General features: G+C 39.1%; 1 protein-coding gene across 1 annotated transcript in view; it reads right to left on the minus strand.

The window, feature by feature from the left end:
- COL24A1 (collagen type XXIV alpha 1 chain) overlaps positions 1-19305 on the minus strand; it is a 3617818-nt gene that overhangs the window by 335329 nt on the left and 3263184 nt on the right. The window contains exons 46-47 of the mRNA XM_044086026.1: positions 3868-3921; positions 2864-2971 (exon numbers count right to left, since the gene is read on the minus strand). Of these exons, the coding sequence (XP_043941961.1) occupies positions 2864-2971; positions 3868-3921 (162 nt within the window). The remainder of the gene's footprint in view (positions 1-2863; positions 2972-3867; positions 3922-19305) is intronic.

Genomic DNA, 19305 nt, shown 5'->3' on the forward strand with positions numbered 1-19305 from the left:
CACTTTCTCCACTATTATTCACTTTAGTAATGGAGCCTTGGGCTAATTTGATCAGAAACAGTACTGACATATAGGGTTTTGAAATAGATGAAAATACAACATCCAAAATTCAACTTTTTGCAGATGATGTTCTAATTACATCAGCAGGATCTAATTCTTCTATACAGGCTCTATTTGATAACATGATGAATTTTAAAAGTATTTCTGGTTTAATATTCAATGAAGAAAAAACTAAAATACTACCTATATATACATGAAAAAATATTCTCATTAGTGATTTTACTAAATATGTACCCAATTCAGGTCAGATAACTTATTTAGGTATAATACTATCTAAAGATATTAAATCTATTATATATAATAATTATAATACCTGTTTTCTTAATATACAAAATCTTTTAATACCTGGAATAATATGTTTTTTACTATGGAGGAGAGACTTACAATTATTAAAATGATAATATTCCCCAAGATTTTATACTTAATACAATCAATAATACTTCCACCTACAAAATAATTATCAAGAAACTGAACACACTAATGTTAAATTTCTTATGGGCACCTAATAGACCTAGGATTGCATTAAAGAAACATACTAATAGCTGGTCTCAAGGGGTATTTCTTTTCCAGACTTTAATTTATATACTATCTCTTCTATTGTAAAAGTTATTACTTTATTAATAGATCAGTCATATGTCACAAAATGGAAAGATTATTGGGAGCTAATTAGTATACACTTCATGAAAATCTCCTTAACACATAAAAATATGATTGTAAATAACTCCATGTTATGGTTACTAAAGGAATTTTGTACTTCACCTATTACACCTAAACATATGGTTTGTTACCCATTAAATATTATTATTAGTTATCGTAACTTTATATTCATGTACCCTAAGTATAGGGAATGGAATTTTATTGTATTTCCTATAATGTATACTCAGGGTATGCTTTTGTCATCTACTTCTGAAGGAACTCATTTAGCTATAGATAATGATCTAAAGTACTGGTATCAGTTGATATCTGATAATAAAGTTAAAAATCTAGATTTCTTAAAACAAGAATTTGATCTAAGAGAAACTTGCTGGTTAGAGGTTCAGACCTTTAGACAGCATCTCATTAATAAAATAGATTTAATGTCTATAACTGTTAAAGAATCTATTACAACACTGATTGATTACTTGATATTAAATTTACAACATAAAGTTTCTGATAAAGGTAAACTTTCATACATACATAAAGTTATCAGACAAGAAAATTTTTACAGTGTAGATTCATACTGGAATTATTTCACTTCTATTAATGGGGACCCACCAAATCAACAAGATAAACAATATATATTGAAATCTGCTTATAGAACTACATCTTCCATTGTCTGGAGACTTTATACATGGAAATTTTTACATAGATCTTTTTATACACCTTTGATGATGAATAAAATAAATAATAAAGATAATCTATGTAAGAGATGTAATGTAGAAATTAATGCTGACTGGGCTCATATGTTTTATGACTGTATAAAATTTAAAGAATACTGGAAGTCAATTAATGAATTTTTGCAGGCTCTTTTTACAGATAATTTCATTATTTCTAAATCTCTTATATTATTCAACACACCTGTACCTCAAAGTGTTAAAAAGGTTAAGCTTCCCTTGTTATGGTCTATTCTAGCAGTGGCTAGGAAAATAATAACTAGAAATTGGATTTTAGATACACCTCCTTCGTTCAATGAATTTAAAAATGTTATGAATATAGTGTGCCATATGGCAATAAACACAATTAGGACTAGAACAAATAGAAAAACATCTTATTTTATTGTATGGGATAATTTACAAAATTTGTTAAAAAAATTTTAATTTCAATAGCATGGTATTTTAGTTTAATTAATTGATCTGATTGTAGTGGATGTCTTTGTAAATACTTTAGTTGTTTTGTTGAATATTATAATAATACCTATTTTTAATTAATTGTATAAAATTGTTATGATATTTCTCTTACATGTTAAAACAATAAACCTGTTTTGAAAAAAAAAAAGAAATACAATCATGTATCTATAGATTTTATATATATATATATATATATATATATATATATATATATATATATATCAAATGTGTCTCTGTGTATGTATGCATATACACACACACATATATATATATATATATATATTTATATATATATATATATATATATATATATATATATGCACATTTATGTATATATATATATATATATATATATATATATATATATATATATCTATATCTATACATACATACAGCTGTATATATGGATATATGGATCTACTTCAGTAGAACGAAATAGCATAATGCTGAAATTTAATATGCTGCAACAAAAGGAGCGCAAATGAACTTTAACAAATGTTAACAATGCCGTAACGAAAATCAACTGACATAAAACAAAAAAAATGAATCCCAAATCTAAACTGACACCATGGACACAATCTTGTGATGAGCTCTTTCGTTCTTTTATTAAAATTACATGGAACTTCAATGTACTTCATGGCGCCTCTAAGTAATCTGCAACTGTAGTTTACAGTGCTTTGCTACCATCTCTTTATTTTCTCATAGAATGACTTATCCCCTACCAAACATACACATGCACACACCCACATGTGCAAGTACATGAGTGCAGATGAACATGTGTATACACACAAACACAGATACACACACACACACACACACACACACACACACACACACACACACACACACACACACACACACCTACACTCAGACACACTGCTGCAAAATCCTTTCATATCTTGATTCTGTTCCAATCTAAGTACATGTAAATTGCTAAACCTTCTGTTCCACATTACTTTAAATAAAGCACAACTTACAGCAGGCCCTTTACTCCCTTGGTGTCCAGGTTTTCCAGTGTGACCAGGGGGACCATCCAGTCCAACAGACTCAGCATTCCCTTTCTGGCCAGGAAGGCCAGGCAGCCCCTGTACAATGTAAATAAGACCATGTTACCATAGTGAAGACAAAAACATATCATAATTTCCTAGTTTAGTTTTTTTTTTTTTTTTTTGGCGGGGGGGGGGGGCACACAAGCATTATCATTCTGAAAAAAAAATGCAGTAAACTGCATGGTTATCTTGCAAGGGGTCAGCTTTACTAACATTCAAATCCACCCTAGATTGTGACATACATGTTAATACAATTTTTTCATTCACCAGCCCACTGATTGCCATTTCCTAGTAGCCTCCTCTAACATATGCCATTAGCTAATATAACCCTTTCCAGAAGTGGCCCTAGGTGGGGGGACCAAGCCAGAGCATGTTCAGAGCAAGAAAGGTATGAGCTACCTATCCCATTAAACCCCACCCCAATCACCACTTTCCAGTGGTACCCTCTGTACATTGTTTCAAGCTTCCATAAAGGCCTTAACCCATGCAGGAAGACTGCCACTTCCTACTTGCAAGTTTGCACTGCACACATTCTCCAGTCTTAGCTAAGGGCTGCTTTACAGTTACTATTAAGAGACCCGCAAAATTCTCCTAGTCATTACAGAGGCAAAATATCCACAGCTTCTTCTTCCTTCTCTCCTTCTCCTGGCCAGCGCTTGACACTTGAGACACTATCTGAACCTCGGTTACCAGCACGAAAGATGACACATCATTCCCACAGCAATAGGCCAAGGAGATGAGTAACATTTTACATGCACCTCTTTATTAATGTAATATAGTTTGCACAATACAATTAACAGATGCATTTCATGTTAGTTACTACTGTTTTGAAAACCAAGATACAAACTTCATCTCTGGACTTTGGCATATTACTACTTTCATTATGCAAAAAGCAAGTAAATGCAGCTTTTGCCTCTGGGATAAATACTTACAGGAATTCCAGGTTTTCCACGAAGTCCACGAGCTCCCTTCTTTCCTGTTGGGCCCTAAAAGTATTAAAACATTTTATTTAGAAACCTCATGCACTGTGGAAACAGCAAATTATGTGTTTTGTGCCTATAAATAGTTTATGAAATAACATTATGCTTTAAAATTTAAGTCCTCCTCTATTTCTGTCTGTCTGAAAGAAAACTGTTAAAAAGTCATATATTGAGAAAAAATGCTCTAGATTTAATAACAGTTTTCAGCTGTGAGTCAGCTTGAGGGTGCCTGAAAATTTGTACATAAAAAAACAGTGATGTGAATAATTAGTATCTTCTGAAATAAACAAGCAAATCAAAAATTATGAATAAATTACAAATATAATACGTCCAGTGAAACTATTAAACAAAGAAAATGGAGAGAAGGTGGAACGCCATAGATGGCACCAGGCCTAGGATGTAACTATATACTTAAATTGTTGACTTTAGTAGAAATATAGACTTTGTCTCTGTGGGAAGTTGTTGTGACCTTTCTCCATGAACTTTAGAAACTCCTCACTAACCCTTCAGACTGAATGACCATACAGAATTCTTTGACCCTGCTTCTCAGAAACTGACACCCTGCCCTTATTGTTTCAAGACATTTCCTTCAAATATTTTGTAGGGAAAATTATATAGTCTGTTTTAAGAGCCCCTCCATCTCAGTACAAGGGAAGGTCCACATCATAAACTATTTATGCTATGGCTTAAAAGTATGAAAAAATAAGAGACCGGTGATTAAGACATATAATGAAAAGTAATGAATATCATGCACGGTGTGAGTTACAAAGTTATTTATTTATTTATCTAACAGAATGGAATGCACTAATAAGACAGGACAGCTGAATGTGGAATGGTAAGAAAGTACATCATGGTGTGCATTAGAGAAGAAGTAAAATGTTTGGGTGTGAAATTAAACCTTCTTTATATGCATGGAGGATTTTTTTACCTTATGGCATTAGACTTAAGAAGTGCATCTTCCTCTGTGCTGAATATACAGCAGAATCTGTACTATGAACAACCATATATTCTACTACTTTTACTAAATGGGCATCTTCGTTATTTATTTATTTCAGCATGAAAACAAAGTAAAGTAGCAGCAATATATGCATTAATATTTGTATTTTAACATGAACTAGCTCATCTGCTATAGGTGAATCACACTTTTTAGGTACAAAAAGGAAAATTTCTTTACGAATTATGCTCATGACTGCTGATGCATTTGTAAATATAAATATGCATCTATCAGCCTCACTTTAAAATATTTTAAACTATCACATTTATAAACCCACAAATTGACAGAGTATGTTCAGATTCCACACCAAAGAAACAAACACAACTAGAAAACCAAGACCTATTAAACTGCACTATTACCTAATGTGACACTCTGCCAGCCACAAGCTGCTATCACTCACATCCTGCCTAGACTTCCACAGACAGTTACTATTGAGTACAATGCTGATATGACTGTAATGGAAACTGAAAAAAAAAATAGGGCCAGCTTATTTCTTATACATGTACTCCAACTGCTCCCACCCACACACACAGACTCAGTCATTTTCATCACAGATCTCATACTCATCAACCACATCCACTTTCTTGAATGTAACTATCAGAATATCTTAAAATAGCCACAGTAAAGTATTATAGCTGGCTTCACACAAATGTACAGTAGTACCTCTGCAAACCTAGAATAATGATTGTTAAAACTGAATGAATGACAAACAGTATCATCCACAGATAAACCCTGAACCCAGCAATTAAAACCAATTTTTTTGACTGTATGTACCTCAGATACCAGAATGTAATAAAAATTATAATAATGACTACTGGCCACAGTAATTTATATCACATACACATACATAAGCACACAAGACCATCACTACAGCCACTTGTAGGACTGTGACTGTATAACTCAGGTATTTAGATGTGTTAAATGAACGAATAAATGCACAAATAACTTATGAAAATTTTTCTCATCTCACTACAGTCACAATAAAGTGGGCTCACTGCACCCACACCGTTCCAAATACCTCTCAACTTCTTTACCCCAAAATCAAAGATAATGTTAAAATGCGGACACAGGACCAAAATCATAAACAGATAGTAGCTTCATTATTCAATGATTATTTCAGAAAAACAGATTTAATGAGGAACAGATCAAAAATATAATGCAAAAATCTGGACATTCTGGACATAAGTATGCAACCAACTAATCAATACCACTGCTAGATTAAAAAAATCTATAGATATATATGTACACACACACACACACACACACACACACACACACACACACACACACACACACACACACACACACACACACACACACACACACACACACACACACACACACACACACACACAATATTTGAGGCAAAATAGACATTTACAGCTGTTGTAATCAGTACAGGCATACCTCTCTCCAACCAACCAACTCTAGTATTAGATTAAAAAAAACTGAGGTAAATTCAAATACAGATACCTGTGTAAGACTAAAACAACCAGCACCAGAACTAACACCTGTCTATAAATGACTTTAACAAACTCCACTGCTAGATTTTGAGGCAAAATCAGGGACCTATTACAGTTAAGATACCTGCCTGTACACAAGCATCCTACTAATAATTCTATTTGACTTAGGAAAAAAAAGAAGTTATGTACTCACCATAATGTTCCATGTTTGTTGTCCTTGATCTCGCCTTCATTCTTGCTGTTTGGGTTTGGAGCCAACTTGGCTGTATACTATAGCTCGAGAGCTTTTACTGGCTCGAGGCTAGACCCTATCCCAGCATGCCTAGTGGTAGTTACCCAGATCTTGTTTGTGATAACCCAACAATAGACCATACAACTAGACAAGACATATACTCTACTTGACATATCATATGACACCTGCATATAAAGGTGTAAATCACTCCACAGCAGTAATAGGATTAGAGTGAGACTAACCAAAAGTTATGGTATAAAGGAAACCCAGCCAGTATAACCAATAAAAACAAAGGATTCCTCTTGATCCTCCAGGAAGGGGGAAGGAGGGTGGAACGCATTAAGGAAGGCGAGATCACGGACAACAAACAAGGGACATTATGGTGAGTACATAACTTCTTTATGTTATGTTGTCCATTTCTTGCCTTCATTCTTGCTGTTTGGGACAGCGTCCCCAACACCTAATTCTTGGATGGCTCACTGGAAAAAAACTCTTCAGAACCGTGGAACCAAAGGATGCCTTGTTCTGCTGCACGGATCGACTCTAAAGTTAATCTGGCTTGAAAGGCAATAGAAGTAGACAAGGCCCTTGTTGAGTGCCCTTTAATTTTCCCTGGATGTTTTTGTTTACGCAACTCGTGCACATGTTTTATAGTGTCTGAAAGCTACTTTGATAAAAGTCACCTTTGAGACTGCACAACCTTTTTTATTGTCCGTAAAGGATATGAACAATTGGTCAGATTTTCTAAAGTCCTTAGTCCTGTGTAAATAGAAATGTAACTGTCTATGAACATCCAACTGATGAAGCTTATACTCTGCCTTGTTGCCATGATTGGGGAAGAAAACAGGAAGCTCTATGGATTGATTTAAATTGTAGTCAGAACATACCTTGGGTAAGAACGAGGGGTTGGTTCTAAGAGAAACCCGATCTTTATGGAAAATCAAGTATGGAGGACGAACAGATAAGGCCTGCAATTCGAAAACCCTTCTGGCTGAGGTAAATGCAACCAAGAAAAGGGTCTTCCAAGTCATAAATTGGAGCGGACAAGAAGCAGATGGTTCAAAGGGGGAAAGAATCAGAGCATTTAAAACTAAATTTAGATCCCAGGGGAGAGGTTCTCTTATTGGAGGTCTTAAGAGGGTAGTACCTCTTAGGAATGCCTTGCATAACCTATGGGTCATGATATTGGAACCCATTTCTCCCATATGGAAATTAGAAATGGCAGCTAACTGAAGTCGGACAGAAGCTGCAGCTGCTCCGCAGTTAAAGGTTTCAGCAAGAAATTCAAGAATCTTTGAAATGGGAGCAGTAAAGGGATCAACCAGATTTTTGCCTGCCCAACAAGATAACCTCTTCCATTTACTAGCATAAACTCTCCTAGCATTGGGCTTATGGGAGGAAATCAAAATGTGTTAAAGTGCTGGAGAAACATCGGGAAGCCTAGCTAAGACCGGAAGTGGAGAAACCAAGCTGTGAGCTTGAGAGTTTGAATGGAAGGATGGACAGCCCCCGACTGATGCCTCAAAAGATCTGGCATTGGGTCCAGGATGCAAGGCTCCCCTTGCAGATGAGGCCAAAGGAATGGGGACCAAATCTGACGAGGCCAGTAAGGGGCAATGAGGATTAACTTGCAACCCAATGGCTGTGCTTTCTGAAGAATCTTGGGGATCAGAGAAAATGGTGAAAAGGTGTAAAGCAGTCCCGGGGGCCAATTGTGAACAAGTGCATTCCTGGGTGACTGCCCCGGTGCTGGGACTAGGGCAAAGTAGCTGCTGCATTTGTTGTTGAGGGGGGTGGCAAACAGATCACAGCATGGCTGGCCCCATTTGTGAAAAATCAATTCCGCAATTTCCTGCTTCAGGGACCACTCGTGGGGCATCAGGATAGCCCAGCTGAGCTTGTCTGCTATCACGTTGGATTTTCCCGGGATGTGTGTTGCAATCAGAAAGCATTGGGAAGACATCGCCCACTGCCAAACTCGTAGAGCCTCTGGACACAAGGGGTAAGACCTGGTTCCACCCTGTTTGTTGATGTACCAAACTACCGACATATTGTCCATCTCAATTGCTATAGTCCCTGTAGGTAGAGAGTCCTGAAGTGCTTGCAACACCAGCAGCACCGTTCTCATCTCTAGGACATTGATATGCAAGTGGTACTCATGTTCCTGCCAAGTCCCTTGAACAGTCTGTCCCAGATAATGCCCCCCACCCTATCTGGGAAGTGTCTGTGGTCATCGTGGCTACAGGTAGGGGTGGTAGAAACGGCCTGCCTATTGTCACCATAGGGGAGTGAAGCCACCACTCCAGATCCCTTTTGCAGGATTCTGTGATCAGAATCTGATGTGACATGGGTAGATCTTGGAATGACCACTGTGCAAATAGAAGCCACTGTAGAATTTTCTTGTGGTACCGGGCCATAGGGACCAGAGTGATTGTTGCCGCAATAGAACCCAGGACCTTGAGGATAAATCTTGCTTGAATTCTCTTTTGTGTGAACAGCATGACAACTTGGCAATGGATCACTAATACTCTTTCTTGAGGCAGCTTTGCTATCACGGCCCTTGTGTCTAAATCTGCCCCTATAAAGGTAATATATTGACAAGGCAACAAGGCAGATTTTTTAGTAGTTTATGGTGATCCCAAGTTGAGAACAAGAGTGAATTGTGGATTCCCTTGCTCTGATTAGTTGATGCTCAGTGGTGGCAGTAAGCAGCCAGTCGTCTAGATATGGAAACACCCGGAATTCTTGATGCCTCAGGTGAGCCGCAACTGCTGCCATGCATTTGAACACCCTGGGGGATGTGGTGAGACCAAAGGGCAGAGTTCTGAACTGATAGTGACTGGCTCCCAGCCAAAAGTGTAGATATCTCCTTGACCGTCTGTCCATTTTTATGTGGTAGTACGCATCCTGGAGAGTGATACAGCACATCCAATTGTCCTGTCCCAGAAAGGGAAGAATGGACTGCAGTGTTACTATCCAGAACTTTGTTTTCTTGATTGACTAGTTCAGCCTGCTGAGATCCAAAATGGGTCTCCAGTCCCCTGTTTTCTTTGGAACTAAAAATAACCTTGAGTAAGTTCCGGATTTGATTTGGTCTGCAGAGACTTCCTGGATGACTCTTTTTCTTAGCAACTTTTGAACCTCTAGGTTTGCTTGATCCCAAAGACTGTGTGGAACATCTGGGATAGAGTGCTGTCTTTTCGACAGGGGAAGTTGGGAGAAGGGGATATTGTAACCTCCGGATATTATGGATAGTACCCATGTATCTTCTATGATTGTCTGCCAGGCTTTTGGGTACAAGGATAATCTCCCCGACTGTCTCCGGAGTCGGACAGTCAGGCCTCCCATCAGGAGAGCTGGAAGGGCCTACCAGAGAAGGTATCTCTGTTGCCCTGATTCTGTGGACCCCCATGCCATGAGGTCTGCGTCTTCCATTGTTATTTCCCCCTCTGACCCTGGGGGAAAATCCCCACGTGTGTCAGGCGAAGCTCCCTGGGATTTCCAGAACCACATCTTCCTGCTCTTCTGGCCTTTAGGATAGGGCTTAGATGGAGCAGAAAAACATACTCCTGTGGCAGAGAGAGTTTTGCCATCCTGTTCACACCTGGTAAGTCTCTCTTTTACCTGAGCGCCAAACATGGATGAGCCATCAAAGGGTGCAGTGGTAAAGGAAGATTTGAAGGGCTTCGCAAAATGACAAAGACGCATCCAGGAGTGTCTGCATATGGCTACCCCTGTGCCTGCCGCCCTGCTGGCCCCATCGGCTGTGTAAGAAATTAGCTGGATGGAGGAGTTAACTACTGAAGTCAAGGTCGCGAGCTGAGAAGCCGTCTTGTCTGAGCCTCCCGCAGCTGTAGGATCCTGTAAGGTATCTCCTAACTCTTTGACAAGATCCTTTTGAAGCCTTGTAAAGTGGGCCAAATAGTTCAGCGACCTGAGTGTAAAGGTCACTGAAGGTTCATCATACTAGACTCTTTATTCGGCAGCTGGACAAATGAAGATGTTTCTGCTAATTCCTTCTTGGTGGCTGCTGACACCACCATAGCATCAACGGGAACACCTTTAGATAAGAAGAGCCTGTCTTCAGCGGGCTGTAATGAATTTATTGGGCCTCCGCGGAACTGGTTCCATCGTGTCTGGAGAGCTCCAAGTCTTCCGACTCACTACGTGCAATAGTGGGTCGAAAGGAGGAGATACCCAAGAGGTAGAGGGTCAGGAAATGAATGCATCCAGGTATACTGACTCATCTTCAGAAGGGGCAAGGGACTTCCAGTCACCCCTCTGTCTAAGGATTTTTAAGATGTCTAAAAAAGAGACATCTTCAGAGGGGGACCGTGGAGATCCTTCTGAATCATCCAAGTCTGTGTCTGACGTCAAGGACTCAGGGGAGTCCACATGCTTCCTCTTGCAAGTCCCCTTCCGAGGGACCTCCTGGAGCACGGGCTCCCTGCTCTTGGGGTGGAGGGGAGGTTTGGATGCAGACACCAGCACTGAAGGCAAGGGAACCAATGGAGCCGAGGGTGGAGCTGTCTCAGCAGACAGCATGCTTATCACCTCTAAGGCAATGCGGTCCCAACCCAAAAGAATCTCCGGCTCCGAAGAAGCAGGAGACTTCCTCCGAACCAAGGGCGACGGTTCCAAGGCCGATGTAGGAGCTGAGCTGACTTGCGCTGAAGTTACGAGAGGGAGAGTAGGGTCCGACAAGGGTCCAATGCCGGTCCCCCCATTGGAGCTGAAGAGGGAGCGTTGGCTCCCAGATCCCTTGATAGAAGGGGGTATCGAAGAGATTGGAGCAGTAGTCTGAACCGAGAGACCAGAAGAGGTTACATTACGAATTCCATACACTCTGGCTCCGAACTCAGAGGAGTCAGAGGAGGAATTGAGACAGGTGTTGTTTGGGCTGTCGGCACCATTTCCGTCTGGGATGGGCCCGAAAGAATTTTACCTAATGCTGGTATACTAAGAAGCCTCTTTACCACCCTCTCCACATCATCATCCGAGAGGCTCCTGGATGACTGAGAGGAATGGGATGACGACCAGTGACTGCCCGCCACAGATTGTAATAATGGAGACTGTGGAGCAGACCTCACTGGTTCCAATGCAGGAGACCTGGAATGCTTGTGGGACCTTACTGGCTCCGAAAACACAGATGGAGCCGTGGGTGAAAGTGTCTTGTCAGAACCGAAGGTAGGGTCTGACTTAGCGTGTGGCTTGCCCTTCTCCTTAGATGGGACCGAACTCGGAGCCGAAGAGGATGAAGGCTTGACTTTGTCCGATTTTTTTCCTGGCCGAGTCCCCCCAAGGCAGCATCAAAGGGGCTCTTCAGTAAGCCTCTCAAGATTAACTTGTTTCTTCTTTCCTGCAGGACACCTGAACTAAAAGCGTGGCAGAGAACAAGAATTCTACAGGTGAACAGGTCCTAAACAATATAAGCAACTCGTGTGCCCATCCGTAAGGGACATCGAGTCGCACTTTTTGAAACCCAAAGGTTTCGAATCCTTGGCAGTATCTTTGGACATGATATAGAAAAGCACTATGTCTAAGGCTATAAACTACTGATAATAAAAACTATGCGATAACAGACATAAAAATATCTTTTTTTTTTTTAAACAAACAGTAAAGCAGAGAAAGAGCAGAGAGCCTCTAAGTTAAATGGCAAACTCCCCACCTAAGGAGAGCCTCATACTCAAATGGCAACACCTTAAAACTTAGAGGGAAGGCAAGAAAAGGAAGAAGAAGACCCTTCTAATTTAAACGGGTTCAGAAGAGAGGAAAGGCCAGAGAGAAAAACGGTTAGTCCACACAAACGTAAGTCACTCGTACGGGACAGGGATAGGTAGAAATACAAAGGACGACTACAGTTACCAAGTTAGATAAGCTAAACTAGAAATTATCGTCAAAAATATAATAAGAGAAAAAAAAGCACTTAGCCTGAGCCAGTATCTGCAATCTTGATGCTGCAAGCGGCAAACAAGATCTGGGTAACTACCGCTAGGCATGCTGGGATAGGGGCTAGCCTCGAGCCAGTAAAAGCTCTCGAGCTATAGTATACGGCCGAGTCAGAGCCAAGGATTAGCTCCAAACCCAAACAGCAAGAACGAAGGTGAGATATGGACAACATAACATCTATAAACTTGCAATTGTTATTACTAGCAGCCTCCCCCTCTCCAACAATTATACATAATTATACATAATTATACTATTTTACAAAATAGTTTACTGCTCACTTGAAGGCCATACTTTGCCATGTCCATTCATTTATATGGCAACATCCAAATGACATCATGCCAGACATGTGGTCTTCTCACTTTTGTAAGACTTGTTCAACATCTGCAGCTGAAGTGTCAGTTAAAACATTTTGGTGGCTCTCAAGTGGTATGAGCCTCCGGCTATAATACTTATGTATTTTGGAGGGGGCAGTTAAGTCAAATCATCCACCTGTAATTACAAATCTTGCTAAACATTCCTTATCTGTAAAGCCTCTGTCTATTTTCCAGCACTGCGCATCCATAAAGGCAGCAGGAAGATTTGGTACCCAAACTCCTTGTGACGCAAAAGCAACCGGGAACTCCTCCACTTTTACATGCTGACCATTCCAGCTCCTGCAAATGTCAGCAATATGTATGAATGCTATGATTATATGACAGGATGAGATTCTACCAGCCTAATGCCTAAGTTAATCAGCGCAGTTAAAACTGCAAGGAATCCTGGGTGTATTTTTAAAACATGTACGCTTGTATTCTGGGCTGATTTCAAAAGCAAAATGCATAGAAATGCATACATGAAACTCATACTGCTGCTGAAAAACATGCAGTGAGAGTTCATCCACTGTATTTCTGTAAGTTTTAAAACTGTGAAATTCAGAGCTATTTTACAAAATAGTTTACTGCTTACCTCAAGGCCATACTTTTCCATGTCCATTCATTTACATGGCAACATCCAGCTGACACAATGGCAGATGTGTGGTCTTCTCATTTTTGTAAGACTTGTTTGACAGCTACAGCTGAAGTGTCAGCTAAAAGGTTTTGGTGGCTCTCAAATGGTATGCATCTGATGAGGGGCTCACCCTTTGTTATTCCAGCATTTTCATTACAGCACAAACCAGTGGTAGTGATTAACTATGGTCAAGGTGGAATTAAAAGAAGCAGAAACAGTTCAAATTTGTAAGGTGGTTGACATGCTCCTAACCCCCCAGTTGCAGCTACGTTTTTGTATTATTAGAGATGGAGCTTAGCTGTGGATAAAGTCAGTAGCAGCACACTTATGGACAAGTGATTATTTATGAAGTTCTTACTTTATGTTAATTAAATTTTTACTGTCTGTGCTTTATGTGATGTGTTATTTCTCAACAGTCATTATCAATATTTAAATGGTTTTAATACTAAAGAATTGCTAAATCCTTGAGAAGGCAATAACTAAGGCAGGGAGGGTGGCCTAATGGTTAAGGTGTTTGCCTTACAAGCACAAGGTGCAGGGATTGAGTCTCACAAGGGATAATTGGCTAGGCTTAAAATGGCTCGCAAGGGCAGTTAGCTTAGTACTAACCTATGAACCTATGAACTAGTATTTATTGCAATACTTTTAAAATCAAAATTATATTTTAACTCCTGAAGGAAGAGGCTGCATATACGGTATGAAGATCTCTCCTGAATGTAAAAATGAACAGCCCTATAAAATAAAAAAACAGCAGGAGGTGTTTATACATCAACTCATTAGATAAAATAGGAATGTTACCTTAAATGAAGAGATATAATATATGTGCAACTAAAGTGTCAGTTAAACAATGTAGTACATCATGTTGTCTGACATCCTGCACAGTGGCACACTCTGAAATACATGCTGATGAAACCAAACACATGCAACAGGTCTCTGTATTGATTTTTCAACCATCCTGATATACCAAATTTTAAAGAAAAGGTAGTAATGAGTTTAAAGAAAGATGTGGCAAAGGGGTCAGACTGGATCCTGACGAGGATCTTTAAAAACGTCTGCTGAGGTTCTGGTAAAACCTCTGACAAAACTATTCAACATGCCCTATTGTAGCCAGTGGTCCAGGGGACTGGAGACAAGGTGTATTGGTATTAGTCTACAAGGATGGAAAAAAGGGGTAGACAAGGAAACTAGAGACCAACCTGACTTCAGTGGTAGGCAAAATGATGGAAGCAGACTTACGTCAAGACTTAGAAGATTTGTGAAGAAAAATGGGCTACTTGATGAATTCCAGTCTGGATTCCCTGTAAGCAGATCCTGTCAAACTAAACTGATCCAGTTCAAAGATTTGGTCACTAGGGATATATAGACAGAGATAAGCACACTGATTTTTCGGGTCTATATTAAATCATCGAACGCTTAGAAAAGCAAACGATGATTTATCGACCCTATGTAAGTGAAAGCTTACACACTCGAATGCTTAGTAAAGCAATTTTTTTTCCAAGGGAAAACTTAAAACATAACATAAAGTCGGGGGCTTTGCCCCCCACACACTCCTACATGGGGGGACCTGCCCCCCATACCCCCCTACTTAAATATACCAACTCCGAGATTGCACTACAGTGACAAAAATGGCAAAGTAACAGACGTGGCCAATCGATTTCTTTCCCAGGGAAAGAATTCACTTACATGCCGCTTCGTCATTTTGCCTTTTAGTCTTTTCAAGTTTGACCAAAACGCATTCAAAAGAATGCATCTTTGGTCATCTAATAGGAACCCGATTTTTCTGGGTTTTATTAAAACCTCTGACTCAGTCCCACACCATTTCTTGCAAAGATGACATGGAAGTAGTACGAAGCAAACTTTGTGGACGAGTACAGAGGTGGTTATGTAGCAGGCAACAGAAAGTAGCAATCATAGTGCAAATTATCTGAGCAGCAAAATAATATGTTATTTCTCACATGATCTGACCTGGATCTAGCCTATTTAAAGCTCATCACAGACTTTACATTCCATGGACCTTACAATGGCAAGAAAAAAACTAAATCCATTTTTATGAAAATGTCACATGATAGGGGTGGGGTAAAAGAAAAGGGAGCAAGTATGATGAGAGAGCTTAAGAGAATGGAGTTATGTTCTGAAAGGTGCAAACATCACGCCATCCTTTTCAAGTGCATGTAAACCTAGATAAGGAAAATTCAGAGGCTGAATATGTAGCTGAAGAGGAGAAACTAAAAAAAAAAAATACAGAAGAGAAAAATGACATAGAGGTTATCATTATGGAATGCCTACACTATCTGATGCAAAGTGAAAGGACAGTAACAAAGCAAATCAAATACTTGGATGTATCTAAAGGATAGAATCCAGAGATACGTACATGAAGTTGCCCCTTTATCAGGCATTACTTAGCCAAAGCTAGAGTTATTGGTGTGGATCTGGAGGCCTTATAGGGACATGGAGCTAACAAACTGGACAACCAAGTGTAAGACACATGAGAAAAGAGTAAGCAGCCCAACTTTTTTCACTAAAAATGAGGAGACACAGGGATATGATGTGATAAGTGTATATGAAACTCTAGGGGGAACATACGATTGGAAAAGTTTAAAAAGAAAATACAGGACAGGTAGATGAGAACAGGATCAGCAGAACAAGGCAAGGCAATTTAATCCCAACATGACAAAATAATTTTTCACATAAGGCTAACAGGCAGACTCTATTATTGGAATGAATATTAAAAGCTGAAACTAATGAGGTTTTTAAACCATTTTCAGATGCCCAAGGAGGTAGGATGAGAGTGAGTGGCCTTAAGGTAGCAGAAATAATAAGGCAGTTAAAACTGGCTCTAATATTCATGGACATGGTGCACAGTCCAGAATAAGGAATTCACATGATGTGTCTATGGCTAACCAGCTTGGCGGCACTAAGATTCATAAAGATCAATAATGCTCTTGCCATGGCAAAGCAAAATGGGAACAACTGACCTGTGGTCACTGGTCCACATGTGGAGATGACTCTGTACTCATCTGCTGCCTCTGCCTCTCTGCACATGCACAGACAGACACACACACCATACTCCCCCCACCATGGAATTTTCTTACTTATTACAAACACAACTTTCGTGACTGTTGCCAAATATAAACTTTTCCACACTCCAAAATTTAGAAAAAACATCATTTAGCACAAAAAAAACAACTTTATTAGAAACCAGGAACAATGTGCAACAACCAGAAATGAACTAGCACCTTGGCATATGCCTTCAAGGCTCAAACTCATTACATCCAAGTGATGCCTCCAGGTGCACCTGCAGTTAACTCCTACTGATGCCTCTAGAAGTCAAATATTATTTGTTCATATTTGCAGCAATAATTCCAAAACCATGCCATGCATACGGTTTTAAAAGATTTCATCTTAAAGGTTACACAACTCAACTGCATTAATATTTCACCTCTGTCTAGTGCAGATAAATAGATAGATATTAACTGTTGTTTTTATGATATTAATTTGTATAGATATAATGTTCACATTTTTCTAAATATCTCAACAGCCAAGTAACACAGACAGAACTCCTTAGCCTCACATGAACGCCCTCAGATAGATGAATAAAAAGTTGCTGACAGTATGTGTGTAACTTGAGTGGTTGCTTGGATATTCTAAGTTGTTTACAAAATAGTACAAATGTAATAGTTACTGGGTTTACTGTGACTTATATAAAATTTAGTTTAAGAGCTAGAATCTAAAGAATACTACCACTATAAAAATAGTTTGTGCTGAAGAGTTTGGCATTTATACTTGTTTAATAATCCTTATGGTTCCAGAGATATGAACATTTGTTTGAAATGTGAGGTCATAATTTGATTCTGTCAAAAGTCTTAGGCTCCGCCCATTGGAAGTTACAGTGCAAACATCCTGAGCTCCACTGGAGTGAATCAATATAGTAAAGCACTTAAATTGTTTGCCAATTAGAACATTATTAAACAGAACAATAGAATGTACCAGAATGCACACATTGTTCCTGGTTTTTAATAAAGTTGCTTTTTTGTGCCAAATTATGTTTTTCTAAATTTTCTAGACATTTCCGTACTTACCTGCTGCAGCCAGAGTGGCACAGTCCATATGTTTGCACCTTCACAGAAACGGCAGAGTCTGAATAAAAAAAAAGGTTCAGCTCCTGCTGTCATGACTGTGGAGTTAATATAATTAGTATAACAGGCTAATAACAGGATATAGTACAACAACCATTCCAGTTGGGGAAAGCTCAGCTGTGTCACTGTGCTGGAGTGATCCTAGTTTGGCTGCACTGTAGGACAGTCTAGGATATATTGCTACATAATGAAGTTCCCCATCTCACAGGGAGTGTCATTCCAGGAAACAGTGATGGTGTCGCTCAGCTGTATTTTGTTGAGTAACACTATCACTATTCCTTGATGACCAGCTGCTCAACTGTTGTGTCTGTAGTATGTTGTCCACTGTTGCACACCTGTAGCCTACCTTCCCTGCCTCACAGTGTACTGTGCAAGGCACTTGTTTGTGAATTGTGAACTGCACTGTGAATTCCCATTTGCATACCAACTGCATAATTGGACTCCTCCAGGTAAGTATGAGTATGTCCCCCCACACCTTCTAATGAAGTTTTATGAATACCACAGCGCATGGTACATGGGATTTACATATACAAGTCATACACAGGTGCATGTGATTTTTATGAATAATGCCAAGACTCACAGTATCCTTTGGCCTTGTAGTTTATGTTAAGATGGGTTTTCCTAATAAATCTCTTTATAACTTCCTTTCCTTCCTGGAAACAAGAATTCAGAACCTGTTTCATCAATTTGAATTTTGCCATTCCTCCATGCCATCTCTTGGGTAGATTTGCAAAAATCGCTTCCTTGAATGCAGTCTTCACCAAAACAAAAAGTCATAGTGAAAAGCTGTAAAAACCTTTTTCAAGATTGACAGAGCACCAGCATCTTCATTGTGAAATTGTTGCATCCCCTACAGCCCTGCTCTCAATAAAATCAGCTAAGGGTCTACTGCAAAGACTCACAGAAAAGCCAAAAAGTGGTTTAGTGGTTGAAAACTGCCAGCTGCACAAGAGAGTTTTAGCCAGTTGAGCTGTTCTCTTTCATATCAGTTCCTCTTATTACTTTGGATAATCTTCCTTACAGTAATATTTCCAATTTGCTATCCAGATACTATATAGCACTCATCCAAACCCTACCCTTTAGCCATTTTAAGATTGAAACTACCACTCTCAGTGCATTTTTGTCTACTTAAGTAAACCCCTTCTGAATTTCCCAAACAGCAACTCATAAGAAATCTCATGAAACTCCTTAATACATCATCACTTCACTAATTTCTTCCAAATTATTTCAAAAATGCAAACTGGAAAATATAACTGTGTGCAAGTACATTTGCCAAAATAGTAGGACTCCAAGAAGACATGACTGTAGCAGTAAATTATAACATATGGATTTTCCCACTTTATATGTGTTTTTATCAGCAATTCTTTTGTTCTTATGTAGGTCCAAATACTTAACGGCTACATAATGAAGATGAAGCATAAGAAACAGCCTTACAGAAAATATAGGCTATAGAAATATGCTTATCATGTAGCAAACAGAATGCTGTCTGTATTCTAATGGGGATCGACTCCATTAGCAACTCTGTAGAGCCTTAGTCAGTACCATCATTAGACCAGTCCTTACTAACGCATGTAGTTCTGGAGGCCATAAATGAAAAAAGACATCAGTTCATTAATGAAGGAATTCACA

Source organism: Protopterus annectens, chromosome 10.part0 (assembly GCF_019279795.1).
Source record: "Protopterus annectens isolate FY-2018-M chromosome 10.part0, PAN1.0, whole genome shotgun sequence".
Classification (NCBI taxonomy): Eukaryota; Metazoa; Chordata; order Ceratodontiformes; family Protopteridae; genus Protopterus; species Protopterus annectens.